The sequence below is a fragment of the Seriola lalandi genome, unplaced genomic scaffold, assembly GCF_002814215.2.
Source record: "Seriola lalandi dorsalis isolate HSWRI2012SDOR001 ecotype SW California unplaced genomic scaffold, Sedor1 jcf7180002053771, whole genome shotgun sequence".
NCBI classification, from domain to species: domain Eukaryota; kingdom Metazoa; phylum Chordata; class Actinopteri; order Carangiformes; family Carangidae; genus Seriola; species Seriola lalandi.
The window spans coordinates 90,658-114,327 of NW_019524324.1; the positions used below are offsets into that span (position 1 = coordinate 90,658).

Here is a 23,670-nt window from a genome sequence, read left to right on the forward strand (position 1 = left end):
AAACGTGTTTTGTGAGGTGACAGTGACCTTGACATTTGAAATCTAATCAGTTCATCCTTGAGTCCAATTTTGAAGAAACTCCCTGAAAGAGTTCCTGAGACATTGGTAAATGGATGGTAAATGGACTTGAACTTATATAGCGCTTTTCTTGTCTTACTGACCACTCAAAGCACTTTACAATACTTGCCAAATTCACCCATTCATTCACACATTCACACTGATGGAACAGCCATCAGGGGCAGACTGGAGGAGCCGGGGATCGAACCACCAACGTCCTAATTAGTGGACGACCTGCCTTGCCTCCTGAGCCACAGTCGCCCGTGTCATTCAGTTCATGAGAATGAGACAGACGGACGGAGAAGAACCTGACATAAAAACATAAAGCCCCCGGCCACGACTGCCGCCGGCATGGAGACAAAAAAGCTGAAGGAATTTCTTTGATGTGTGGATAAAAATTAACACTCACTGCATATTTTTATGACCTCGAAACTGGCAGTGATCAAGATGGTGCTGAGCTCCACAAGATAAAAGCACATGATAAACACACTACTGGTGTGTTTTGGCCCTTACAATAAACTGGGACTGCTCCCCAGTGGAATAAATGTGTGTGCACAACTGTTGGCTTGACTTTATCTATTCCCACACAATTCAGATGTGCTGGGGGCATCATGTGCGCTATGCCACATGTGTCACATAGAGTCAGGAGTTGTTTTCCTAGCAAGAAACTTTGAAACAAACAAACAGTTTTTTTATGCTAACTGAGGCAAATTGTGTCAGCAAACAAAACATCCCAAAGTTGACACATCTGACACCCTGTCAAAACAAGCTGTGAAGAGGTTTAATTATTGCCTAGCATCTACAGTACGATGCTGACAGTCATAATGACACATTTGAGCTTGTAAACCTTATGTAATTACACACCATTATGTAAACCACATTTTATTACACATGGTGGAAAATTTGACTGAGTGGTGGCCCAGAAATGACCTGTCTCATTTACAAAACGTACAAAACCAAAGACTAAATGGTCCAAACTTGACTGTTTACAGTAAACCGCACAAAGACCTGTCCTGTCTCTTTCCAGCCTCCACACAATCCCAACAGGATATCAGAACTGGTAACCCTCAGTTGCTCCAGACGCCATCATTACAGACTCAATGAAAGGGCCGTGGCCTCTTCTTGCCTCTTCTCTCCCTCAGTTTTTCTATCTAAAACATCCCTTGGACACCTCCTCTCCTCTCCCTCTCTTTTATTTATCACATTTTCTGCCCCACAGAGACCTTTCAGAGAGGCAGAGAATCGCATCAGTCTGTAACACGGCGTGGCCGGTGGCCACACAGGAGCCTTTTGATTCCTCCTGGAATGTCTTCAGCTTTGGAAAGCTGTCAAACTCGTGGACACAATGTTGGTGCTCAAGCACAAAAGCACAGCTTAAAATCAATCCAGCATGCAAGACCACTGCTGAAAACTTCATTATGTAAATATAGTCAGAGTGTGGTTGAGCCTGATGGTGGGTCGACGGTTGCATATGAGTTAATTGAGACTTTAAAGTGAGTTACAGACTAAACAGTAAATCAAAATAGTGTCCAGTTAGATGGAGTGCCTTACTGAGTTTAGGTCCAGGCTGGTCTGCACCCACTCCTTGGCCTCACTGTATTCGTCCATCAGTCCCATTATATACAGTGTGTCCAGTGAGTCAATGATGGATGCTCCTCTCAGGCCACCTGCAAAATGCATGAGAGTATTCAGTTAGTGCCTGATCAAACACAGACGCTTTGCTGAGGAGAAAAGTTAGAACACCCTTTAATTAAACACCCCTAAAGTTTTTTTATGAACATATTATAATATGGTTATAAGCAAATATAAAGACATTTGAAGTGTTAATTAATTAACCTGTCAACAACTGTAAGTCCTCACATGTTTATTATGTGGAAAAAATATTTCACATACAGACAGTGACCATTATCAGTCAAACTGCAACTGGCAACCACTGACTGACAAGGGAACTGAGACACTCATCTGTCTTACCACCTTCTTTTTCCACTGTGGTCATTCACAACTAAACAACTAAACATGACTTGAAGCAGTTTTCTGAAAGTGGCAAACTGATGAAATATTAACACAGCATGTTGTGTTGTGTTGAGTTTGTTGTAACAGTGCATCACAGTGATGCTTAGCAGTAGTTCAACCACTAATCCCAGAGGTAGTGAAGCAACCCATCCAGATGCTATTTCCCTTGTAAAGAAATTTCATAATGCTAAGACCAGATTTATGTTCACATCAAATATGTCAAAGAGTTTTTAATAGGATTCAATAAAGGAAAGAAAGGAATAGGTAAAGTGACTAACAGGCTGTAAATCGAGTTCCTGGAAGGCAGATAGCTGCTCAGATTTAACCCCAAACCTTTAATGTTTTGATTAGCAACAGTAGCTTGACAGTGTCTGTGATAAAAAGTAAAACATTTAAGTCCCTCACATGCTGAGCTTCTGTAATAGCTGCAGTGATGTTGAATGATAATACTGAAACAGCTTTGTGTGGCTAGGATGAAAAGCTTCTTTCCTCTGAGATTAAAAGCATCAGCTAAAAAGCGTCAGCCACTGCAACATGAAAGTCAAGTCATTTAGGAATCAACCAGCAGAAGGAAAAAAGAACCGATACATTGATTATAGCAAACATTTAGCAGCTGCTCCTGCCTTACACTCACTGTATGTGTTCCCATTGTTAACTGTCTGTGTAAAAATCTGCCTTTGTGTGTGTGTGTGTGTGTGTGTGTGTGTGTGTGTGTGTGTGTGTGTGTGTCTGTGTCTGTCTCTGTCTGTGTTTAGGAATCTCATTTGAAGCCATTTATTTCTTTTCACAAACTAAATGAGAAATGCTAAGGGGTATTTCTTCCATCCTGGTGGCCTTATGAGAGATTGCACAGCTTATTTTCATTCTCATATGACCAAATATTATGCAAATGCAGCTGAATTTCACAGAGACAGCTCGGCACAAAGGAAAAATAAACATTATCCGTAATGAATTACTGTAAAAGAGTTGAAGGGCAAATTATAGTTTGGAAGTTTAATAACAATGAACTGTGACTAAATAGACTGGATCGCACTGCTCGGGGGCTCGCATTGCAGATTACTTGAAAAATGCAATAGAGTGGAAACTGACCTGGTTAAATGAGAAAAGTGATGAAAAGTCTTTATGTTCATCCCTGAGAAAAACCTAGTCTACAGTAGATGGCTGGATTGATCTGATGCAACCACACAGCAACATGGCACATCAAAGTCTTTGGTTTTTATCAGGAATTATTGTTAAAGCTCCCCAAATATGCACATGATAACCAGACCTTTGGGCAAAAAAACACAAAATAGGGAAATGAAACTAGTCTCTTTTTCATTTTTTGTTCAGGTTTCCGTTCTCTGCCGTCTTTATTATTCTGTCTACAGTTTTTTGTTTTTTGTCACAAGAGAATTATCACAAACTCTGCAATTTCCCTGAACTGCACAGAGTATTTGAGAATCTTTTGACTTTTAGAGTTATAGCCTGACAACTTCATTGTTTCAATCTCACCGCTCTCACAGTGCCGTTTACAGACACAGCAGGCTGCTCTTTTCCACAAAAAACAACAAAAAAAAAGCTACAAAATCTGAATGTACCCTGCTACGTACCCAGCAGCAAATGGCAGCCAGACAAAATTAACAACAGCTGATGAACACTTAGCAGCAACAGAAAGAGAGACATATTTCAGGAATCTGTGGTAAGTAAAACAAAGCAAAAGGGAAAGTGAATATTGGATTTTCAGTCGTCAGGTGACCGGGAGCGCGACTCAAAATGAAAAGCAATCTTGCTATGTATCAGCAGGATGTGTAAATAGACAAGTGATTGCTAACAAGTTTGCCATATTACCTTTATAAAGGTGATAATATGTTAATGTTGCTATTGTTATCAGCTTCTTTCAGATGTCAAATGGTCGAAAGACTATCATTAATAACAATATAAAACAAAGAAAATGAAAAATTCCTCACATTAGAGAAGCTAGAACCAGTAAAGGTTTGCTATTTTGCTTTCTAAATGAAACACACAACACACACAACAGACCCAAGTAATATAAGTGCACCAGGATAAACTACTCCTTGATTTAATCCCTCAGGGGATAATTCAGAGGTGACATTTTAGATTTAGAACAGACATCAAACTCCCTTACTGTCAACGGTTTGTTGCAATCCTCTAAAGGATTTTCATTCTTAATCAGTATCCACTCGACAAACCATGTTGAGAATAAAACTTAAACCACCACTGACCTTTAACATCATCTCCACAGCTTTATGGATTATCTTATGAGGTCAGTGGTGATGCCAAAGGGCATGTGGGACATGGATCAATGACTTGGCTTGACAGAATGATAGGTGTCATATGCTTTGGTCATAAATCCAGAACTATTTATAGTATCAACAGTAGAGAAACAGGGACTTAAGCTTTCTATGTCTTAGAAAAACACTCACAAAGCTACACTCCAGCACTGCTATTACTTTTGTTACAGTTGCTGTGCCACGGCTGTGACTATTCAGTTCAAATAAACCAGATATTTCCACTCTTTGAAAACTCATCTGCCATGGTGTGCCTGCTGGCACTTCACCTCATCCTGTCAGCGAGAGGGCAGCGCTAGCCTGAAGCGAGACACATGTAGTCTACATAACTGTACAGTACCATCTGCCAAGGTTGTTAGCCATGTCCTAGTGCATATGTAGTGTCAGATGTATGTTGGTGTACTATATAAGACTTCCTGCTTCTATTTATATTACAGTAGAAGGAAATCCAGCATATTTTCAGATGTAATTCAAACTTTGACTCTATTATGTGGCAGGGGGCTTTTTTTAGTTTACTTACTGAGCAGTCTTATCTCCATTCAATAACGAATAGTGATGGCGACAACTGAGAGGAGGGGTGTAATCAGATATCTAATGCCCTCTGGTTTTCCAAACCCAGAGGTAGCTCTCTGAGGCTGTAGGCAAGGCAGGCCAGTGTGGAAAATTCCTATTGAAAACAGCCCGAAAGCTGAGATGATTGATTGACTCTGAGTATAGACGGAGCAGATCAATCCATCATGGTATACTCTTCGGCTTCAGTGGTCTAAGACCCCATTTATTTCTGTAGCCCTTTGCAACAAATGGAAGGAGCCTTGGGGGATTCTCTAAAGACAGGGGCAATAGCTGTGTTCATTGGGTATTTATAAAAACATGCGTGAATACATTCATGACAACACAGAGGCTTCCTCAGTTTGCTTTATTATGCATTATAATGTCTGCAATGTATTTTGCATATTTAATGCCTAGTAAAGCTCAAAAATGAACAAACTAAATCTTTAATTACAGACTGATAATGACTTAACCAATAAGGATAAATGGGAGGACCCACATTTTATTGGAAAATGATGCATCACATAAGCATAGTTAGATTTGATAAACTGTTATTATCAGAATTATCTATGAAAGACAGAGTAAATAAAAAGTAAATTATCAGCTTCAAATACTGCACAGGACCCATCAGCGCATACATAAATTGCCCCGGGATCCCAGACCCTTAGGGGCCCCTGGTTCACTGCACGTCAGTTGGTTTTGGTCATTTGGTCAACTGCAAATCTGTGAATCACATCTTTTAGGAACAATGTTAACCAAGACAAGTCTTGCGTTATTGGCATCTCGCCATCTTGTATAGGAACCCTATACTAATATCTACTTTTAAAAACTTTATTTTAGTTTAGTACATGACAAAATTACAGCTGCAACAAATGATCATTGTAATAATTTTTTACTTTTTTGTCTGATTAATCAGTTGATAAGTTGATAAGTTGAAAACAAATGTGTGAAAAATGGCCAGAGGTTGAACATTTCGTACAACTAAAATAATAAGGATTTTCATAGGCATGGTCTAATAAACTAAAGAACTGTAATCAGTAGAAACAGAATAAAGACTGAGGCTCAGAGAAAGGCAGAAAGGAGAAAAACAGTAATCACCCAATACTGATATATTTCTTAATCTGTGTTAAACACGAGCTGTTGATAAAATTACATTCCTGCTGCTCAAAGTGCCTCAACATCCTCATCTCCTTTGAGAACCAGTATTAAAAGGTAGAAATTAAGTGTACACATGTGCAAGTGGGAAGTGTGCACAAGAATGTGAGTGTGTGTGTGTGCGTGTGTGTGCATGTGTGCGTGTGTGTGTGTGTGTAGGCAAGCAGAGTACACGGAAAGCCATTAGTGAGACATTGGCCAGTGGATGTTCATTCATCATGGCTGTCACTGGCCAGTCAGTGTCGGTCGGGGGGGTTACATTAGACAGCCAGAGTCCATGTGATCAATCACTCACTGCAGCCCGTTTGTGTATCGTGATATTACTGGCCTCGCTCTCTCTTCCTCTCTTATTCTGTAATCGTACACACACACACTCACACACCTACCTGATATATATGTATCAGGACAAATTATTCCTTTATTTAATCCCTCAGGGGACACTTGAGAGGCAAAATTTCTGCTCTAATTTCATTTAACCAGCATACAGTGTACGATGTGTATGCAAAATATATATAGAAAATATACCTGATGTTCATCGTAAATTCCATTGACTACATAAATCAGAGCTACAACAGACAAAGGAATAACATACTACTGATGTGGTCAAAAGGTCATCTTGTCAACGTCATCAAAGTGAAGCTAATTGATGCAGACGCTGGGATTCACACTAATTACAGTGCCCTGTTGCCATTGGTTGCCTGTATCCAATTATCAATCGCCAGGGCAATGAGCATCTTGTTAGCGCTAATGCTACCTGGCACCAGAGAGACAGGGTTAGCGAGCCGCTGTGTCTGTGTGACATTAATGATATCTAGCTGTTTGCTATTCGTGGCACACAGTTAGCACCGCAGATAAAGCGCACGAGGGAGATGACACTGTAGGTGAGTGCAGGTGAGTGGATGGAGAGCAGCAACAGAGCAACAGTGAGGGAGAAGAAAGTGAGTCTAGAAGGAGTAGAGTTACTGAGCTGAGCATGAGAAAGGTAGGGAGACATGGAGAGAGAGACAAATGTCATGTCCATTAGTCAAGATGGACTTTTCAGACAACTATACCAACACCATGCTTAAGTCTCCCCAAAGAGCAGACGGCAGATAAGTCAGAAAATACCAATAATAGGGGAGGAGGGAGGCTCAACTGGATGTACTCTAACTAATGATGCATATAATTAAAAAAATGCATACTGCTCATGTCAGCCAGGTTTTGAGGTTTTAGACAAATCAAGCTGAAACCATTTCAACCGAGCTTACAAAAGTCTGGCCAGCCTGTCACTCGGGGCGGCTGACATACATACAGCTCCCCAATGTACTGTACCTCACGTGATCATTGAGTTTTGTTAAGATTGTGGTAAAGCTTGTTGGGAGTTAAAAGTGAGGTACTAGTTGACGTAGGAAGTTCTTCAGTTTCGCTAGGAACAGGGTTGCTGTTTGACTGTTTTGTTTTAGTGTTGAGTAGGTAGAGAGGTTTTCTTTCCATTTTATTTTTGTTTTAGTCAGTTTTAAAAACTGAGTCCACTATTTGTTATAATTTGGTTTTTTGATTTTGCTCCCATTTTAGTCAGCCCCGTTCATTGTTTCTGTCACCATTATTCATCTCCTTACTAATAAATAACTGAGCTGGGTTGTAACAGATGCCTCTCTGCAGTGACTGAACTGAATGCATTTTTACTGATGGCGAGAGAAGAGATCTTTGGGCTCATCACACAACAACACCAGTCATTTCAGTTAATGTCTCCTAACGACACGTATACATTTATGACTCTCGTCTTGTCCTATGGAAGCAAAGGAAAAAGTTGTGTCACACTGTTACAGAAACTCCACTCCCAAGTCTACATTCGGAGGAGAGGTTGAGTAAACAAACCATGGGCCACAGCACACAGAAGTTTGTTTCCTACCGACAGTTAACATTTGTTTCTTGTAACCATGACCGCAGTCGTTTTCCAATTCTAACCAAGTGGTTATTATCATAAACATGTTGTCCCCTAACATTGAAAAATGTAGTACTTCAAACCCACACCACAATGTTTTTGTAACCATAACAAAATAGTTATTTTAATCTAAGACAAGCTCTTTCCTTAAAGAAACCAAGTTGCTTTTGTGCTTAAATCCTAGCCAAACCTTCACCATCAAGTTGCCAAATTTATTTTTTAAGTGATTTGTTTTGGCCGAATTTGGAAGGCAAAGACAAATTAAACACCATTTAATATAAATTGGAAAAACATGAAATTTTAGAAGTGCTAGCAAGAGATTTTCTAGTGTGAGGATTGTGAGGATTTAATGAAGATATATTCAAGTGAAAATGATTTTGTGGATAAGGGTTAGTTTTTGGTTTCCATAGTCTCAAAGTTTTTGTGACATGCATGTAAAAAAGCCATCTGGCTATCTATTAACACTGGGCTAAATGGTTAAAAAATGAAATCCTGTCATGCAGGTTTACATGTGAGCTTCCACTGCAGTACTGGTGGCTTGTTTGCTTCAGGTTCCCTCGATTTGTCTACATAGTTTCAGCAGCTTGTGTTTATAGGCATCCCAACAAACCCTAAAGTCTTTTAGACTGCAGGGCACAAACAGCTTGGCTGTCGTCCAAAGATAAGCCAACAGAAACTGACAGTGCCACTATCAGAGCGAACTTGCACTAAGACCTTCCTCTGTAGCTGCAAATATAAGATCCTTACTTCCAGATCCTATCCTGCCCTTACTACAAGATGTAAGTGAGAGAAACTAATCCCACTCATTATCATTGTAAAGACCTTTCTACTAGTTACTTCACAGTACAAGGGTGCATACATGGGGCTCGTTAGACATGATTAAACATGTTCAATTTAATCTCTTCACTCGATATTGCACATTTGTTCTCTTTACACGGGACAAATTGTGCCTGCAATGTATCTCACACCCACCAATCAGCTGTTGATTGAAGATTGGCTTTCAAGTGATACTGCAAACACAGCACGCAGTTGCGAAGAGTGCAACGAATTCTGATAGATTTGCTAACAAATCACTCATCACCTGGTCCTGAAACCTTTCTTCAGACTAGAAGAAGAGGCGTATTTGAAGAGAGCCTGGATGAGCAGGTGTCAGCCACAGGGACAAAGCTGTTTGGAAAGGTCTGTTTACTGAGGCGAATTGTTTGAATCATAAGGCGAAGGAAAGCTGACCCTGCCTCAAGGAATATGCATAGCTGTGTTGCGTGTGGGACATTGATGTAGCCCCCCCCTGTTCAGAGAAGAGCAGTGGAAGACGAAGGGAGGTGGGACGGCTCAGAAAACAGCCCAGCTGTCAGTAAAGAAAAACCACTCCAGATAGCTGCAGCACTAATGACCTGGAACCTGCTATAAACCCAGACTGTATGCAGGTTTGTCAACGAGGAATTATATTTAAAAGTTGTAATATATTAATATCACCACTTAACTAATTAATCACCACCAAATGCAGGTCCATAATTTAAGAAACAGTTATTTGTAGCATTCAAGAATCCATTTATCATTCCTGTCTCCCATCACTGTAATTTTTAATCTATTCTGTTCCAGTTTAAACAATCCCTTTAACGGCCTTGACATCTGAGATTTAAAGTTAATTCTTGAGATTTGAAACAGCAGTTGAGATTCTATGTTTTTCTTTTTTTGTTCTATTCTGTAGTGTCTAATGCCTCAGTTAAGATATGCATTGATTATTATCTATTTGACAGCCGACTGTCATTTGAGAAGGAACATTTTGAGTCAGTGCTGTGTTTAAAAAACAAAGTTGACTCCCTCCTTGCTCTGTAGATACATCTGTGTGACTGCAGTGCTGCTATGGCTACCAGTAGTGTGCATTTAAATCTCCTGCTCAGCATCTGTGCACATACACTATGACCAAAGAAATTAAAATCACTACACTATAGTCCATACGCAAGCAGTTTGTCCTCGTAATGGACCACATGGACATAATTAGAAGCAATGACTCTTGATTGCGTCCCATCTCACCCCACACAGCCCTGTCCCTCCATTTCCACCATTATGGTAATCACACAGTTGAACTGCCCGCAAAAGGACTTGCATCTAATGGCGCTCTGTGTCTTCCAGTGTGGTAGCACCCGCCCGGCAACACAATGGAAAGGACAGAGAACTGATAGATCAAGGCACATTAGAGCCAGAGTCAAAATAAATTTGTTCCATTATGAGGTCTGCCGAGGAGGAGGCGACTGAGCCAAAGGCTGTAGCTGGAATCACGGACAGCAGGAATCCTTTATTTTAAAGCATATCAGTGTTTAGTCTCTGCGTGTTGCACCAGGTAGCTGATGAATACTTGTCAGAGGGGGGCCGCATCAATCTCTCATTGACTTCTGAGCTACTGTAATTTATTTATTTATAAGCTTTAATGAGAGCTGATTTTAATTTCTTCCCACTGTTTTTTTTTGTGTTAGTTGCTAAGAATATTTTGACAATTATTTTATGGTTTATTATATGACAATAATCACCTGTGGTAAAAGTAAAAGGTAGGACAAATTTTACTTGAGCAAATATGTATGAAATGTGTTTGGAATGGGACATCAGCATCGTCTTTGCAACTGTAGTATGTGCGACTGTGGCGCTGTGAGTTGGACGGATTCACGTGCGAGTCGAGAAGCAGAGCCCTGATAAAGAGTTTAAAAGGACAAGCCACCGCACATAATGGTTGTTAATTTCACAATCTGGAAATAGGGTTTGATATTTGAAAACTGGCCTCTAGAAGGATTATCAATAAACAACAAGTGTCAAAGACTAATCAGCCAATCAACACAATCACACACATTAATCTAATCAGAGACAAATACAAAATGCAAACTGTCCAGACATGATTAGAGAGGCTCCAGACTTTGAGCGGTACACACGTCAATCTAATTGCAGCAATCTAATTTGCCACTCTGGGAGAGCGTGGCGTGTCAGTGCAGCAGCCCTGTCTGATATGACAGCCTCTCAGATGAGATTACACACCGCACACAGTGTTATTGAACCCCTCGCCTCCTCCGTCTCCCAAAAGCCTCTCTCTTGCATTGATCAACAGACACGCCAGCACAGTAGGAGAGGGGGAATCATACATCTGATGTTCTGTCATCCCACTAAAGCAGATTGGAGATGACAGCTAAAGCTAGAGGCTCTGATTAGGCAGTTGATAAAGACACTCAGCCGCGGCACCGCAGCATCAATTCAGCCAGTCGTAAGGCCATCCACCTTAAATCCAGAAAGTAAACAAACAGAAAAAAAGTCTAGAATATCCCCAGTAATCAATACAACCTTCTTCTGCAGGAGGAGTGAGCAGGATGAAGAATGAATGAATTTTTCCATCTCAGGTTTTTGCGTGTAACCTTGATAGAAATCCAACTTGCAAGCTTAATCTCCGATTTCCTCTGAAGAAATAAAACAAGGCGGTGCTTCCCATCCCATCTACCAGAGTTTATCTCATCTGAATGGAGCTTTCTAGCTCACTAGTTGTGCACAGACAAATGTACAACCCAACCAATTTAGGAAAGCTATAATAACCTGTTGACAAAGAGCACCCGTCAGATGGAGAAATTAAACCAGCCATCTTAAAAGAGCAGCCGCTCCGCATCATTGGCGCAGCCCTGCAGGCATTTAAAGGTAGAGGAAGAACCTGGAGTTAGTGAGGTGAGTGTGCACATCTACAGTTCATGTTCATGTGTATGTGCTCTTTGGCACATCGAGTTAGTGATTCATCTGGGGGACAATGCAACTCTATCAGGTTTTTAACACGCAGCAAAGAAATTGTAGCTTGTAGAATCTGCAGAAATATTAAAAAAGAAGATTTTAATTAAGAAAGACATGAACTATTCCACGTTTTTAATCAATCTGTATAAAGTCCACTTAGACACCACTTGTCTGTATATTGTAAGGTACTGCGGCTTGCTCACCTGCAATTTCACACTCAATTACAGCAGGGATGCAAACTTTCTAACAACATTTCCTAAAGCAATTTGAGTTGGACAACTTCAAACACTTGTCCACATTACTCAATATCAATTTATATTTCACCACATCACCCATTCCTCTGTTTATTTCAGTGTCACCCTCTTCTGTTTCCAGGACGCCAGAGGCTGTTAGCACCATTCAAACCCCCCACCACCACCTCTGAAGTGTGGCCCAGACTAACAGGCTCAGTGCTAAAGTTCTTCTAACCCTCGCGGCAGGATACAACAACAGCAGGAATTTATTTCATGCAATTTTACTTATTCATTATGCCCCCACTCTCCTCTTTCCTTCTACTCACCACAAGAGGCACCACAGAGAACCTGCACCACCCTGCACTGATATGCTACGGATGTATGGCAATGAAACCGGAGAAAAGCCTTTTTTTCTGCAGACGCAGATAGTGCAGGATGCAGAAAAAATAAAGAAGAGTGAGGGTGAAAGTGCATGTGCATGTGCATACGAGCTGGAGAGACACTGTAGGCTGCGAAGGTCAACCTGCCCTGGTGTAGCCAGTTCAAACGGTTCAAGCTATGATGCTAACTGCAGGAAGGAAAAGATTTCTGCTCTGTGGGTTGCCAGCGTGTGAAGGAGCGGGACAACAGAGAGAAATGCAGACAAAGAATACTGTGAAATGTAAACACACGGACAACAAAAGGCAATACCAGAAGAGTTCATGGTGAATGATGAATGAGCATGGAGACGTAAATGAAATGTTCCTGGCGTAAAAGGGTCTGAGGGGAATTTAAACCGGCGGATTGTCATTGAGAAGACTGGAAGTCTGATGAGTCACAGTGGACTGCCTCAGAGATGATGAATGAAAAGATGGGCGGACGTGTTAGCACTTCGAGGAGGAGTTATTGTGAGAGTCTGCAGCTTAGTGAAATATTAAGGCTGAGAGTGGTGACAGGCTGCAATGAGGCAAAGCTAAAAAAAAAAAAAAAAGAAAAAGAAATACTGTATATTAATAGTTCCTGAAACAAGTGAATGAAGCAAAATCTGCTCCCTAATGCCACCGCGAGCTTAAGAGCTTGGCAGGAAACGCTTGTGATTAAAACTGCCAAACACTGATTACTATACACCAAGCGGCATGTCTCAGGTTGCGGAGACGTCATCGTCAGAGTGACTCCGGCTCTACGTCACTGCAGACTGATCAGTGTTCGCAGATTACATAAACACAGAGTTTAAGGATCCTCACACTAACGAATGCTAAGACGGTTTGAAGCCTCATCTGAATGCAGCAAATTTGACCCTCACCCGTGTATCCATCAGCCTGCGATTGAATCATTACAGTAGAATAGACAATCCCTTATAATCCTCCTGCTTCGTCATATATTTTGCAACCAGTTTTTCATCATCTTGGCTATAATCCCTGCGCAGAGGCTTGATGATGTGTTCGTGCTCGCTGCGAGGGGACTTGTTCTAATCCGAGACGGGAAGAGCAGAAATTTGGTGGTGGTGGTGATAACAAAAGATGGCTCCACTTTGATGTCCCGTACACCTGTCTTCTACTGTAAAATGACTTTCTTCACCAGCTGATGATAGTTTGGATTGCAGCGATGAAGAAGCAAATCATGTCAACACCTCCAGTATATAAGAGCTTCCTATACGTGAAGTGTCATGATCAGCAAGGAAAAGCCTCACAGCAGATCTCAGATATAATGAAACACGAGTTGGTTGAGGTCATGAACTCTGCTTCCTTTACTTGATATCTCAACTCTCTTTTCTCCGAGCCCTTTATTTGTCCTGGTTACAGCAGCAATTTATCCTTATGAATCCTCTCCCTTTCTCAACACAGCCATGTTTTTATGAGCCTGTCTCCAACCCAGCCTGCTAGCTCTGAGCCCAGTTCGAGTTTGCTGTGATCTCCAGGTAGTTGTCGTTGCTTCAGTCCCGACAGATGCGTAGCTTTGCAGCCGGGACCGTCATTACTTGCAGCGGGACACAACCTGCTCTGACAGCAAGTTCGCCCCCAGAGTGAATTATCAGAGGATTGCTGTCAAGTTCCTCATCTGCCTGCACCTTGAATGCTCCAGCATGCTGTTGGGGTGAAATATTTCCTCTCTTCTTCTCATCTCTAAGTTTTACTGTGTTCATTAAGTGAACTTAACCAACTTATCCTGACTAAAAGTTGACGACAGCACAAGTACATAGTCATCACATTCTGCTTTTTGTTGTTGTTCTCGGTCTGTATATCCTAACATATGCGTCCAAATCCTTATTCCTAATATTCACTACTGTTGCAGTTTCCAGTAGTACTTTCCCTCTTTGACGTATAGATTCAAGAGAATTTCATTTTTGCCAAAACATATGTTTATATAGTGCATATCCTATTCTTTGGTGATAACACCCTCTGCATCCACTGGGCATGAATGTTTCTGGTTCTGACTGACAATTACAGTGCTGCTAATTAGATTGGTGCAATATCTGTGTGGGTGGGCACTAACAATAGTTCATAATATCACTTCCAGTGATATGGGGGTGCCATCATTGCTACCCACTGCAAAGCAACTCAACGAGTTTTCTATGTTTTGACTGAAATCATGGAGTCTGGTCATTTGGTAAGAAAGAAAACTAATGCTACCTGGACACCCTCCTTTCTACAACACTGGACGAACATAGCATTTAGTGTGGAGCAAGTGCCGATGACTCTGCCCTTGTAGAAATAACATGAACAAGAAGAAACATCTTGTGGGAATGAGTGCCAACATTGGCAAGATAAACAGTCGTGAATGGAATAACTTAACGTGGTAATGGGGTCTTCGCAAATGTTAACAAGCAGCTTAAGTCACTAATGGTAGATAACAAGTCCACATAGTGTTGGCTAACAAAACATTCTGTATCAGTGATGTTTGCAGGCTATACAGTGTGTTTTCCATCGGACGTCGACAGCGAATCTCCGACTTGTAGCAACGCTGGCTCTCCATCTCCACAGGATTGGCCCCACTCTGAGCCTCAGAAAATAAAAGTTCTATTCTTTTGTGAAGAACTGAAAACAACACTGTTATTTCTTTACACGGATGGTGAGAATAATGTAACAAATAAAAACTACATATGTAGTCTGTGGGAGTTACTGAAATAAAATGCTGTACATGGATGCTTTTGGATTAATACATTTGTTAAGACTTTATATATATGCCTTACATATTTGACTATACACCATAGTAGATTTATAAAAGCAAACTCCACTTGCACTAACCAGGACATGCACCAGAGCCTGATTAATACCCTAACAGGCCAATATCATCAGCTGATATCGGGTTATCACAGATATATCGTTATAGACTTGAACATGCAAAAATCAAACTGCAGGGTCACACTTTTTATTGTTTTGTATAATGAGATCTAATCACAAAATATTTGTTGATGTTCATGTAAAAACATGATATTGTTAAATTCTTACCAGGTCTTCATTACTCTTAAGTATGTCTAGCTCACACACGGTCTTAATGACACCACAGTATGTGTTAATCATCTCCCATCCCCGCTGCAGCTGTATAATTCAAGGATGATAAAAACGCTTTACCCCCAACAATTATGATGATATGTGACACGTCCAGACAGCAGTTTCAGCCTGTGGCCTTATTGGCTCCAGAACAAATAGGCGTTATTGAATGGAGGGTTGGGATGTGCTCTCCAGACGGGGGAGGGACCGGATCCTGATTTGTCACCTGACGCTGGTTGCTATGGAGACAGATGATTTCCTACCGCACCATGATGGAGCCCATGGGATGTGGAAATGGATGGGGTAGAGATGGAGAGTGGGTGGATGGCGACAACCCTTCACTCTGCGTGTGATACTAATGTGACAGCAGGTGATAGGCACCATTTGCGTAGCCCTTCGTTTAACTCAAATGATCAGGGAGGTTGCCACTCCCTCCCCTGTTCTCTCTAACCTTCACAGCGCCCCCTTCAAGACCAGGCACAAGGCCCGCTGGGAGGTAATTGCGAGGGAGGGAAAAACCTCTCTACTCTGCCTAATATGTGGGTGGCGAGGAGAGCAGGCATTTGTTAGTGGAAGCGTTTTCCTGCTTAATGTTTTTAATAAAAAGATTCTTCAGAAAAGATAAAGAGGAGGAGTTTGCAAATGAGAGAGGTGCTCAAGGTTGAGTTTCAGTCCTAAAACCAATATGCACAATAATAATAACAATAACTACGATAGTGAAAACTGGTGAAAATCACTCAACACTTTGGAGGGGCTCCACATACTCAGAGGACCCAACAATTGCTCTATAAAAAATCTATTTCGCCTTTCAACTGCACCTTCAGCCAGAGACGACTAAATAATAAATACCCAGGGCTTCATCATTTGGACCATCGATCCAAGCTAAATCAAGTTTTCAAAACCCTCTCCTCCCTCCTCCTCTGTTCTCCATCATGTAACAGCACCTGGCAGCGCTTAACATCATCTGAAGAGCCCTTGGGATCTTCTAATAAACGCCACTGGTTTTAAATGGTCCCCGGGCATGCCATGAGAGAAAAGGTGAGGGGTTCACCCTGTATTGCCAGAGGTGGCTCATTTTGCATTCCAGGAGAACTCTCAGCAAAAACCAGCGACCTTATGCTCTTTAATTGCACCTCTTGGGATGAGGATGGGAAAGGAAAAAATGAGGGCATAGTCGGGGGATGGAACAAAAAAAAGAAGCAGATTGTGTGAACATAAAATAAAGGCAGAAAAATAGAAAACTATTTTTTTTATGTGTAAAAAGGTTTTCACTCTTTGATTTGTTGTAGGGGGTCAGAGAGCTGGATAGTAACTGTGAATAGCAGCATGTGGCCAATCCCCTTAGAAGCTATTGGACATCTATTGTTGATGAAAAATCTCTGGAGTGAGGGAGGGGCAGCTGTGACACCTAATGTAATGTTCTCTCTTTTTTAATTACAATCACAAGCCTTGTCCCCAGCATCTGCTGGACTATGGTTTCGGCTTGACATTTAATGTGCCGCGCGCTACAGTTAGTGACCCACATGTAAGCACGAGAGTACTGACGTTTAGGGAGGGATGAATGTCTATTTAATCCTCCATTTAGGCTCTGGGACTGGTTGGCTTCTCCAGCTACTGGGGGAAGTGATACAGCACACGAGAGCTCTAGGAAGAAATTAGAGAAAATAGTTGTGTCTAAAGAAGCAAGAGAGTAGCACACTGGCTGTGAGATGCCCGAGAACTCTTACTACATCTGAAGATATAGGAATGACACTGACTTCTAATTATTTTTCTCAGGATCATAATGCTACAAAGCAAGTGATTGACCAAAACTGTGGCTGTACACTTGGCTTGGAACCTGCAACAAAAGTTTGCACCAACTTTCTACTAATTTTTGTATTCTTGTTAAAGAAGTTGTTTGCCATGCATTTTCTTGACAAGAGTTACAAAGAGATGGTAAATATGAAGCCAGCACCAGCAGACTGTTAGCTTAGCATGAAGGCTGAGAGCAGGTATGTTAACAGGCTCTGGCCTGGTTCTGTCCAAAGGCAACAAAATCCACCTACCAGCACCTGTAACTAATTAACACGTTATTGTCTAATTTGCATAACAAACAAAGTGTAAAAATGACATGTGGTTTTATGGGGTTATGTAGTGGATTATTTCTTGGACAGGTGCAGGATAAAACACAGCATGTTAATTACTGAGTTTAAGAGGTACTATTACTATTCCTGTAAAGGTGTTTCTATAATCTGGCAGCTATCATGTTTTAATTTGTGAAACCAAACTTGTTTGTGTTAAAGACAACACTAATTTCAGCACCATCAATGAATCTGAAATCACTCTCTAAAATCATTATTGTCTCATGTTGCAAAGCCAACGTGGTAGCCTCACGAAAATGTACCTTGGTCAACTTTTCACCGTATCTTTTTAGGTATAGTGAAACAACAAAGGAGGGATGTTGATCACAGGGTTGGTGAGTGTTTGTGAGGAGTTGTGAGAGTTTTTGTGCCACTCCTTTTGAAAGCTTCATGTCTAACCATCTACTTTACAGGAGGTTAGCATAGGAGGCCAATTAATCTCCCTCCCACATCTCTGTTGTAGCCAAAAGGGAATAGAAAACACATCTAAGGTTTCGAGGACTCGAAATGGGTTGACAGAGTTGACTTGAGGGACCCATTCACAAGGTTTTTTCTCAGACTGGTAACAAAAGGGACGGGAAGAATTACACATCCTAGAGACTTTCCAAGAGCCACACACCCTCCTCCTTCACATCACCCTTCTCCTGAATCTTCTGTCTTTTCAGATCAGAGAAAACAGCCTCGCTTATAGGGCGCCGACGATAAATGATTAATAACATAAACAATCTGTCTGGCCTGATTTGCCTTCAGTTACACAGCGGTGAATGGTAATATTTACTGAAGAATACACACACAACAACGTAAACACACAAAAACAAAAAAGGAAAGCTAAGTATTCAATTAGATTAAAAGCAGCCAACTCAACCAATTATGGCATTATCTCACAAGTGTAATAAAGACTCAGAACCAACAGATGAAAACACCCAAAAACAGTGGATTTTCTTTGCTTGGCCTTGCTTATATTCCTTTACTGGAGTATTTGGTGTTACAATCAGGATCAATGTTTGTTGGCGGATCGTGAATGTGTAGTACTTTTACGTATCATATATCACCTCTTCAGGATAATGCCCTGTTTGTGTTTAACATCATTTAAATTCAAGGCTCAGGGCTTCATTCGGTCCTGCTCTGTGATAAGATGGAAATACAGAACCATCACAACTGACACTTTTAGTTAATGCTCTCCACCATAAAAGTAGGTCACGAGAGCTCTGGGAGCCAAACATTGAAAATAATTCACAGCACTGAGGGCTTTGGTTTGCCAGTCTAACACAGTTAACAAGTGTCCCAAAATGACTCTGCATCACTTTCCCACACTCTCTTAAATCTGTTCATATGAATCTCTTCATACATCTGGGAGTTAAGTCTTTTTCAATAGTCTTTAAAAGCTCCAAAGACCATCACATGTTCCTTTGCTCAGAGCTATCTGACCTTTCAACACCCCCCTGCCCATCATCTGTTGCCATATGAACTGATTCATGAAAGCAAAAGCCCACCTGTCTTGATCTTGCTGACAGAAAACGTTTCAGTAGAGGCACACAAAAAGAGAAAATAAAGGATTGAAGAGGAATTTGACAAAGCAGGGAGATGACAGGTTGAAAGAAAAACAAAAACAGTAAGAAAACAAGGTGCTAGTGCTATCAAGGCAGTAGCTTGCACAGTAAATGCTGTAGCTATCTAAGAAGTGAAGCTACTGAACTGGTCAAACTGAAATCCTCCAGATTTATACCCATCATCTTCTTCCCAACACAACAGTTTTATTCTTTAAGCATCTACAGTCAATATTTTCATAATAACTTATCAGACGACGATGTGAGAGGGGACGCCTGGAGTGATGAACCTACAGAGAATTATCACTTTGAATCTGATGCTCCTGGAGCTTTATAGTGTTTTTCAGCTCATTGTTTCAATATCCAGCTGGTAAATTTACTGTTTTGGTTCACTCTCATTGCACTCACAGTGTCATTCTCGGCCACAGCAGATCCACTGTACACTACCTGCACAGCACCAAACAGCTGGTGGCCAGCAGCTGAACATAGTGGAGCTTGTAGCTGCTTAAGAGCTGGATATTTCCCCTCAGGAGATAGTGGAGACCAAAACAGAGCTACAAGATCATTAATATTGGATTTGAATTCATGAAGTGACTTGAAACATGAGTCCAAAAGAATGACGATGCTGCTCTGTAACTACTGGATGTGTCAATAAGGAACTGTTTGCTAACTACTTTGCAATATCAAGTTAAAAGATGATGAGTCGTAGGTGATGAGTGACGGTAACTTGTTTCTGCTGCCCCCAAGTGGCTACAAATTAAAAAGAGAAAAAAACAGTTATTTCAGTTTTAAGGAATATAATTTAAAACCAAACACTTAGTGGACATTGTTGTCTGAAATCTCAAGCCCTTGAAACCCTTGAACTTGCAGTGATACACCAAACCATTGCAGTTTTAATGCCAGTACACATCCCTGCTTAGAGATTTATCATTGCCAAGAGTCAACAGCAGCACACAAGACATCCCGCAGATCATCCAATTGACCTTCCCCAGTGATTTATGTCAGTCACGGTGAAAACTGCTGATAACATCAGCACCAAATACTGAAGCTAATCCTTAAAGTTATTTACTCATGTAAAAATAAAATAATAAATCCTGAACTACGCAGAGACAAACTCCATCTGGATCACTGTCGATTTCACCTCTCAACTTTAATATGAACATATTAATGAAAACAGAACCCTGCATGAACCCAGCAAGTTAACAAATTCAACATTACAGCATTATCAGCATTCACTGCCAACAATGTAAACCACACATTTTTGTATATTCTTCACAAAAAAGATTAACTTCTCCTACACAGGGATCAACATGTCATTAATGAATAAAACTGAGCTTCAATTTCACTCCCCAAAATAACAGCATTCAACCTCTTTCACATCAGTGCAGTGCTTACACTCAGGTACTGAGAATTCATATTATGTTGTGGCTAGTGACAACTGTTCCTCTGTGGCATTGAGTTCATGTATTTCCATAATATTTTCTATTAATATTAATGAGGAATCTATAAAGGGAGATGAAACAAATGGTACAAATGTTTTCATCAGTCGCACTGAACTAGAATCTGACCTTGATCCCGTCACCTTGCTCTCCTTTATGTCTAATGCTCCAGGAGATTTAATATTCGACATGAGGTAATGTAATGAAATCAAAGGGAAATAGAAAATATGATAAAGCCGACAGAGAAATGCTTTTGTCACACATGATTTATATTTCACCTTTCGGCAACCCAGTAATTGATCTGTGAAATATATTTGAGGTTTATTGTAACAATATTTTAACAACAATTTCATAAATATGCTTATATAATGCTTACCAATCAAAAATGTTTTTTTTTTTCTCGAGGAGAAAATAACAGGAATGCTCATATTTGAACTTTCTCATGAATTGCTCTCAATGTAAGAACATAGTCTCACAAGGAATAGTGTAAATAGCCCACTTTTCTCTTTCTAATTGCCCTAAGCAAAATAAACTTTTAATAAGCTCTAAATACATACTGTATTTTAAATGACAAAGGGAAAATATGAGGGAAAAGTGTATAAGAACCAACTACAGTTTAGAGGAAAGAGTAGAGAGAGAGCCGCTTTCAGCCTTGAGGGTCATGACAAAGGAAGGAGGAGAGGGATTACAGTAAAAATAGAAAAGGAATGGGGGGTTGAGAGAAAGACTCAAAGGAAGATTATAGTAAAGTGAAAGTGTGCCAGAGAAGCTGTGTGAGGAGGAAAACGGCTCACTCTGCCTTTCTGCAGTTTGGCTTGTACTTTTTTTTTCCTTTTTTAATTTTTTATTTTTTGAGTGTATAGTGCAGCAGGGATGTTCTGGTGACTCTCAGCATATTGACAAGCTTCTGACGACAACACTAGCTGTAGATCCAATCTTGCCACATCTCTGTTTACTCTGGGGATTAAATTAAAGAACACAGCATCCAATTTCATACCTGGCTTCCCGCACCACTCTTCACAATGTGACATTTACTCGCGAGCATGATGCCCTTTCTCTCTTCCTCTCCCCGACTCCCTCTCCCTCCCTCTCTCTCTCTCTCTCTCTCTCACTACTTTTAGATAATGCACTGTGTAGCAAACAAGGCTAGCTGAGAGCAGGAAAATGATGCCTGATTTACACAGAATTGAAATATATTTGCTTATGGGATTAACCATAATGAGTTGAAGGAAGTCGTTCCCCTTCCCCCACACTTGGAAGAATTAACTATTTCTCTGTCGTGCTCCCAGAGAAAAATAACGTTTTCTTTCCCAGCTTTTTTTGTTAGCATATCGGTTAGATCTGCATTAAGGTACACCGCTTAGTGGATAGCTGCATCGCACGGATAAAGATGGCAATTAGGTGCCAGAAGTTGAGGCCTGCACTATCCATTATGATAAACCTTTGGCCCCGACAGCAGAATTATTTGAAAAGTGTGGCCTCAATGTGAGACATCTGCTGTGGGAAAATCACTTTCTATTACAAATTGATAACTCAAATGCATGCACACAGAAAATAGCTATACTGCATAAGGTCTCTCTGAGGCCAAGCAGCATTCAAAAGAAACCAAATCAACCTCTTTTCTGGGATAATGGGTTGGAAGGCTTTGCCACATGACCAAGTAATATTTTTAAAAGTCCCATATTGTAGAAAGTGAGATTTCCATGTCTTTTTTGATAGAAAGCATACTGTCAAAGTATCAAAGTGTGCAATCCATGGACAAATTATTATTCAAAGTTATATTCAAAAACTGTGTCTTAAACCAAGCAGTCAAGTGTTCTGTAACTTTGTGATGTCACAATAAAACAGTCACCACCCTGAGCTATGCCCCCAGCATGACCAACCTGGACCCAACGGCCAACCTTGCAGGATTCGGTTTCTCTTAGTGTGTACTTGAAATCTGCTCTACGTTCATTTGATCGCAATTGAATCGCATTTGAACCAAGAGAGGTTCAGAGCCTTTCTTCTGATTGGCTGACTATCATGTTGTTGTTAGAGCTCCAGGAAGAAGCCTGAGACAGGAGATGTAAAACTACACTGAGATAGTTTTTGATATTCAAAACCACATACAGATCTTCTTATCCATATTAACACCAGACAAGTGTAAAATAAGGGACCTTTAATTTACATTGGTTCAAATAATTTCACACAAGGAACCTATATATGCGCTGTATATTTCATATGCAAATAAATGAGTGGCTGGTAGAGAAAGCAAAGTTTGATGTAGCTAGAAAATGTATCTGTGCAAAATCAAACTGCACATCAGGGCTCTGATTTCTGTGGAGATACAAAATGAAGTCCACAAGAACAGTGATTGGTCAGCTTGGGCTACTTATGTTTTCTCCTTCAAGTCACCGATGCCATTGGAGATTGTTGAAAGTGAATCAACATAAAGCGAGCCGAGGAAAAGCTCATCTCCACTGCCGACCCTTCTGCACAGCAACAGTCTCCCCTTGAGTAACAAGGCAAGGAAAATCTTCCTATCATCACTCTACATCACAATTTTAATGAAAGAATGTAAACACAATTACTGTGAGGAACATAATTAAAGCGTGACACGGCCTGATCATGTACAATGCCTCTGTCAGGTGTTACTATGGTGATATCAACAACTGAAATCTGACACTGAGCTATAAATCAGAACCTTCACCGTAGGTATCTATGGCACAACAGCCATTAACTTCTCGGTCATAGATAAATCCAGCTGAAGTGGACCACACCACAGCTAAAAACACAAGCTCTTTGTGCTGGATCAGTAAGTAATATACAGTGATTGTCGGCTAATATTATAATATAACAACAATTTGATGAGTCAATATCGAGGCTCATTACAAGTCTGTTTTGGAGTCTACTTTCTGCCCTCCAGCAGACGGGTAATGCAGCTTTAACACAAACAAATCACTGCAACTGACTCTATCACCATCTCCATCATCCCCCAAGTTTAATATTGACAACAGTACAGTCCATTAGCCGCCAGTGTCCTTGACTGTTATTCCCTCCTAAGGATGCCTTACATCACAAGTGGTGTAAGTAGAAAATGACTTGACAACTCATCTTGAGACATTACCTGAGGTAAA

At 40.7% G+C, this 23,670-nt stretch overlaps 1 protein-coding gene across 2 annotated transcripts in view; it reads right to left on the bottom strand.

The window, feature by feature from the left end:
- Positions 1-23,670, bottom strand: part of LOC111651769 (mannosyl-oligosaccharide 1,2-alpha-mannosidase IA) — a 181,908-nt gene that overhangs the window by 80,264 nt on the left and 77,974 nt on the right. For both annotated transcript variants that reach the window (XM_023401811.2, XM_023401810.2), the window contains exon 3: positions 1,609-1,724. In XM_023401811.2, the coding sequence (XP_023257579.1) occupies positions 1,609-1,724 (116 nt within the window). The remainder of the gene's footprint in view (positions 1-1,608; positions 1,725-23,670) is intronic.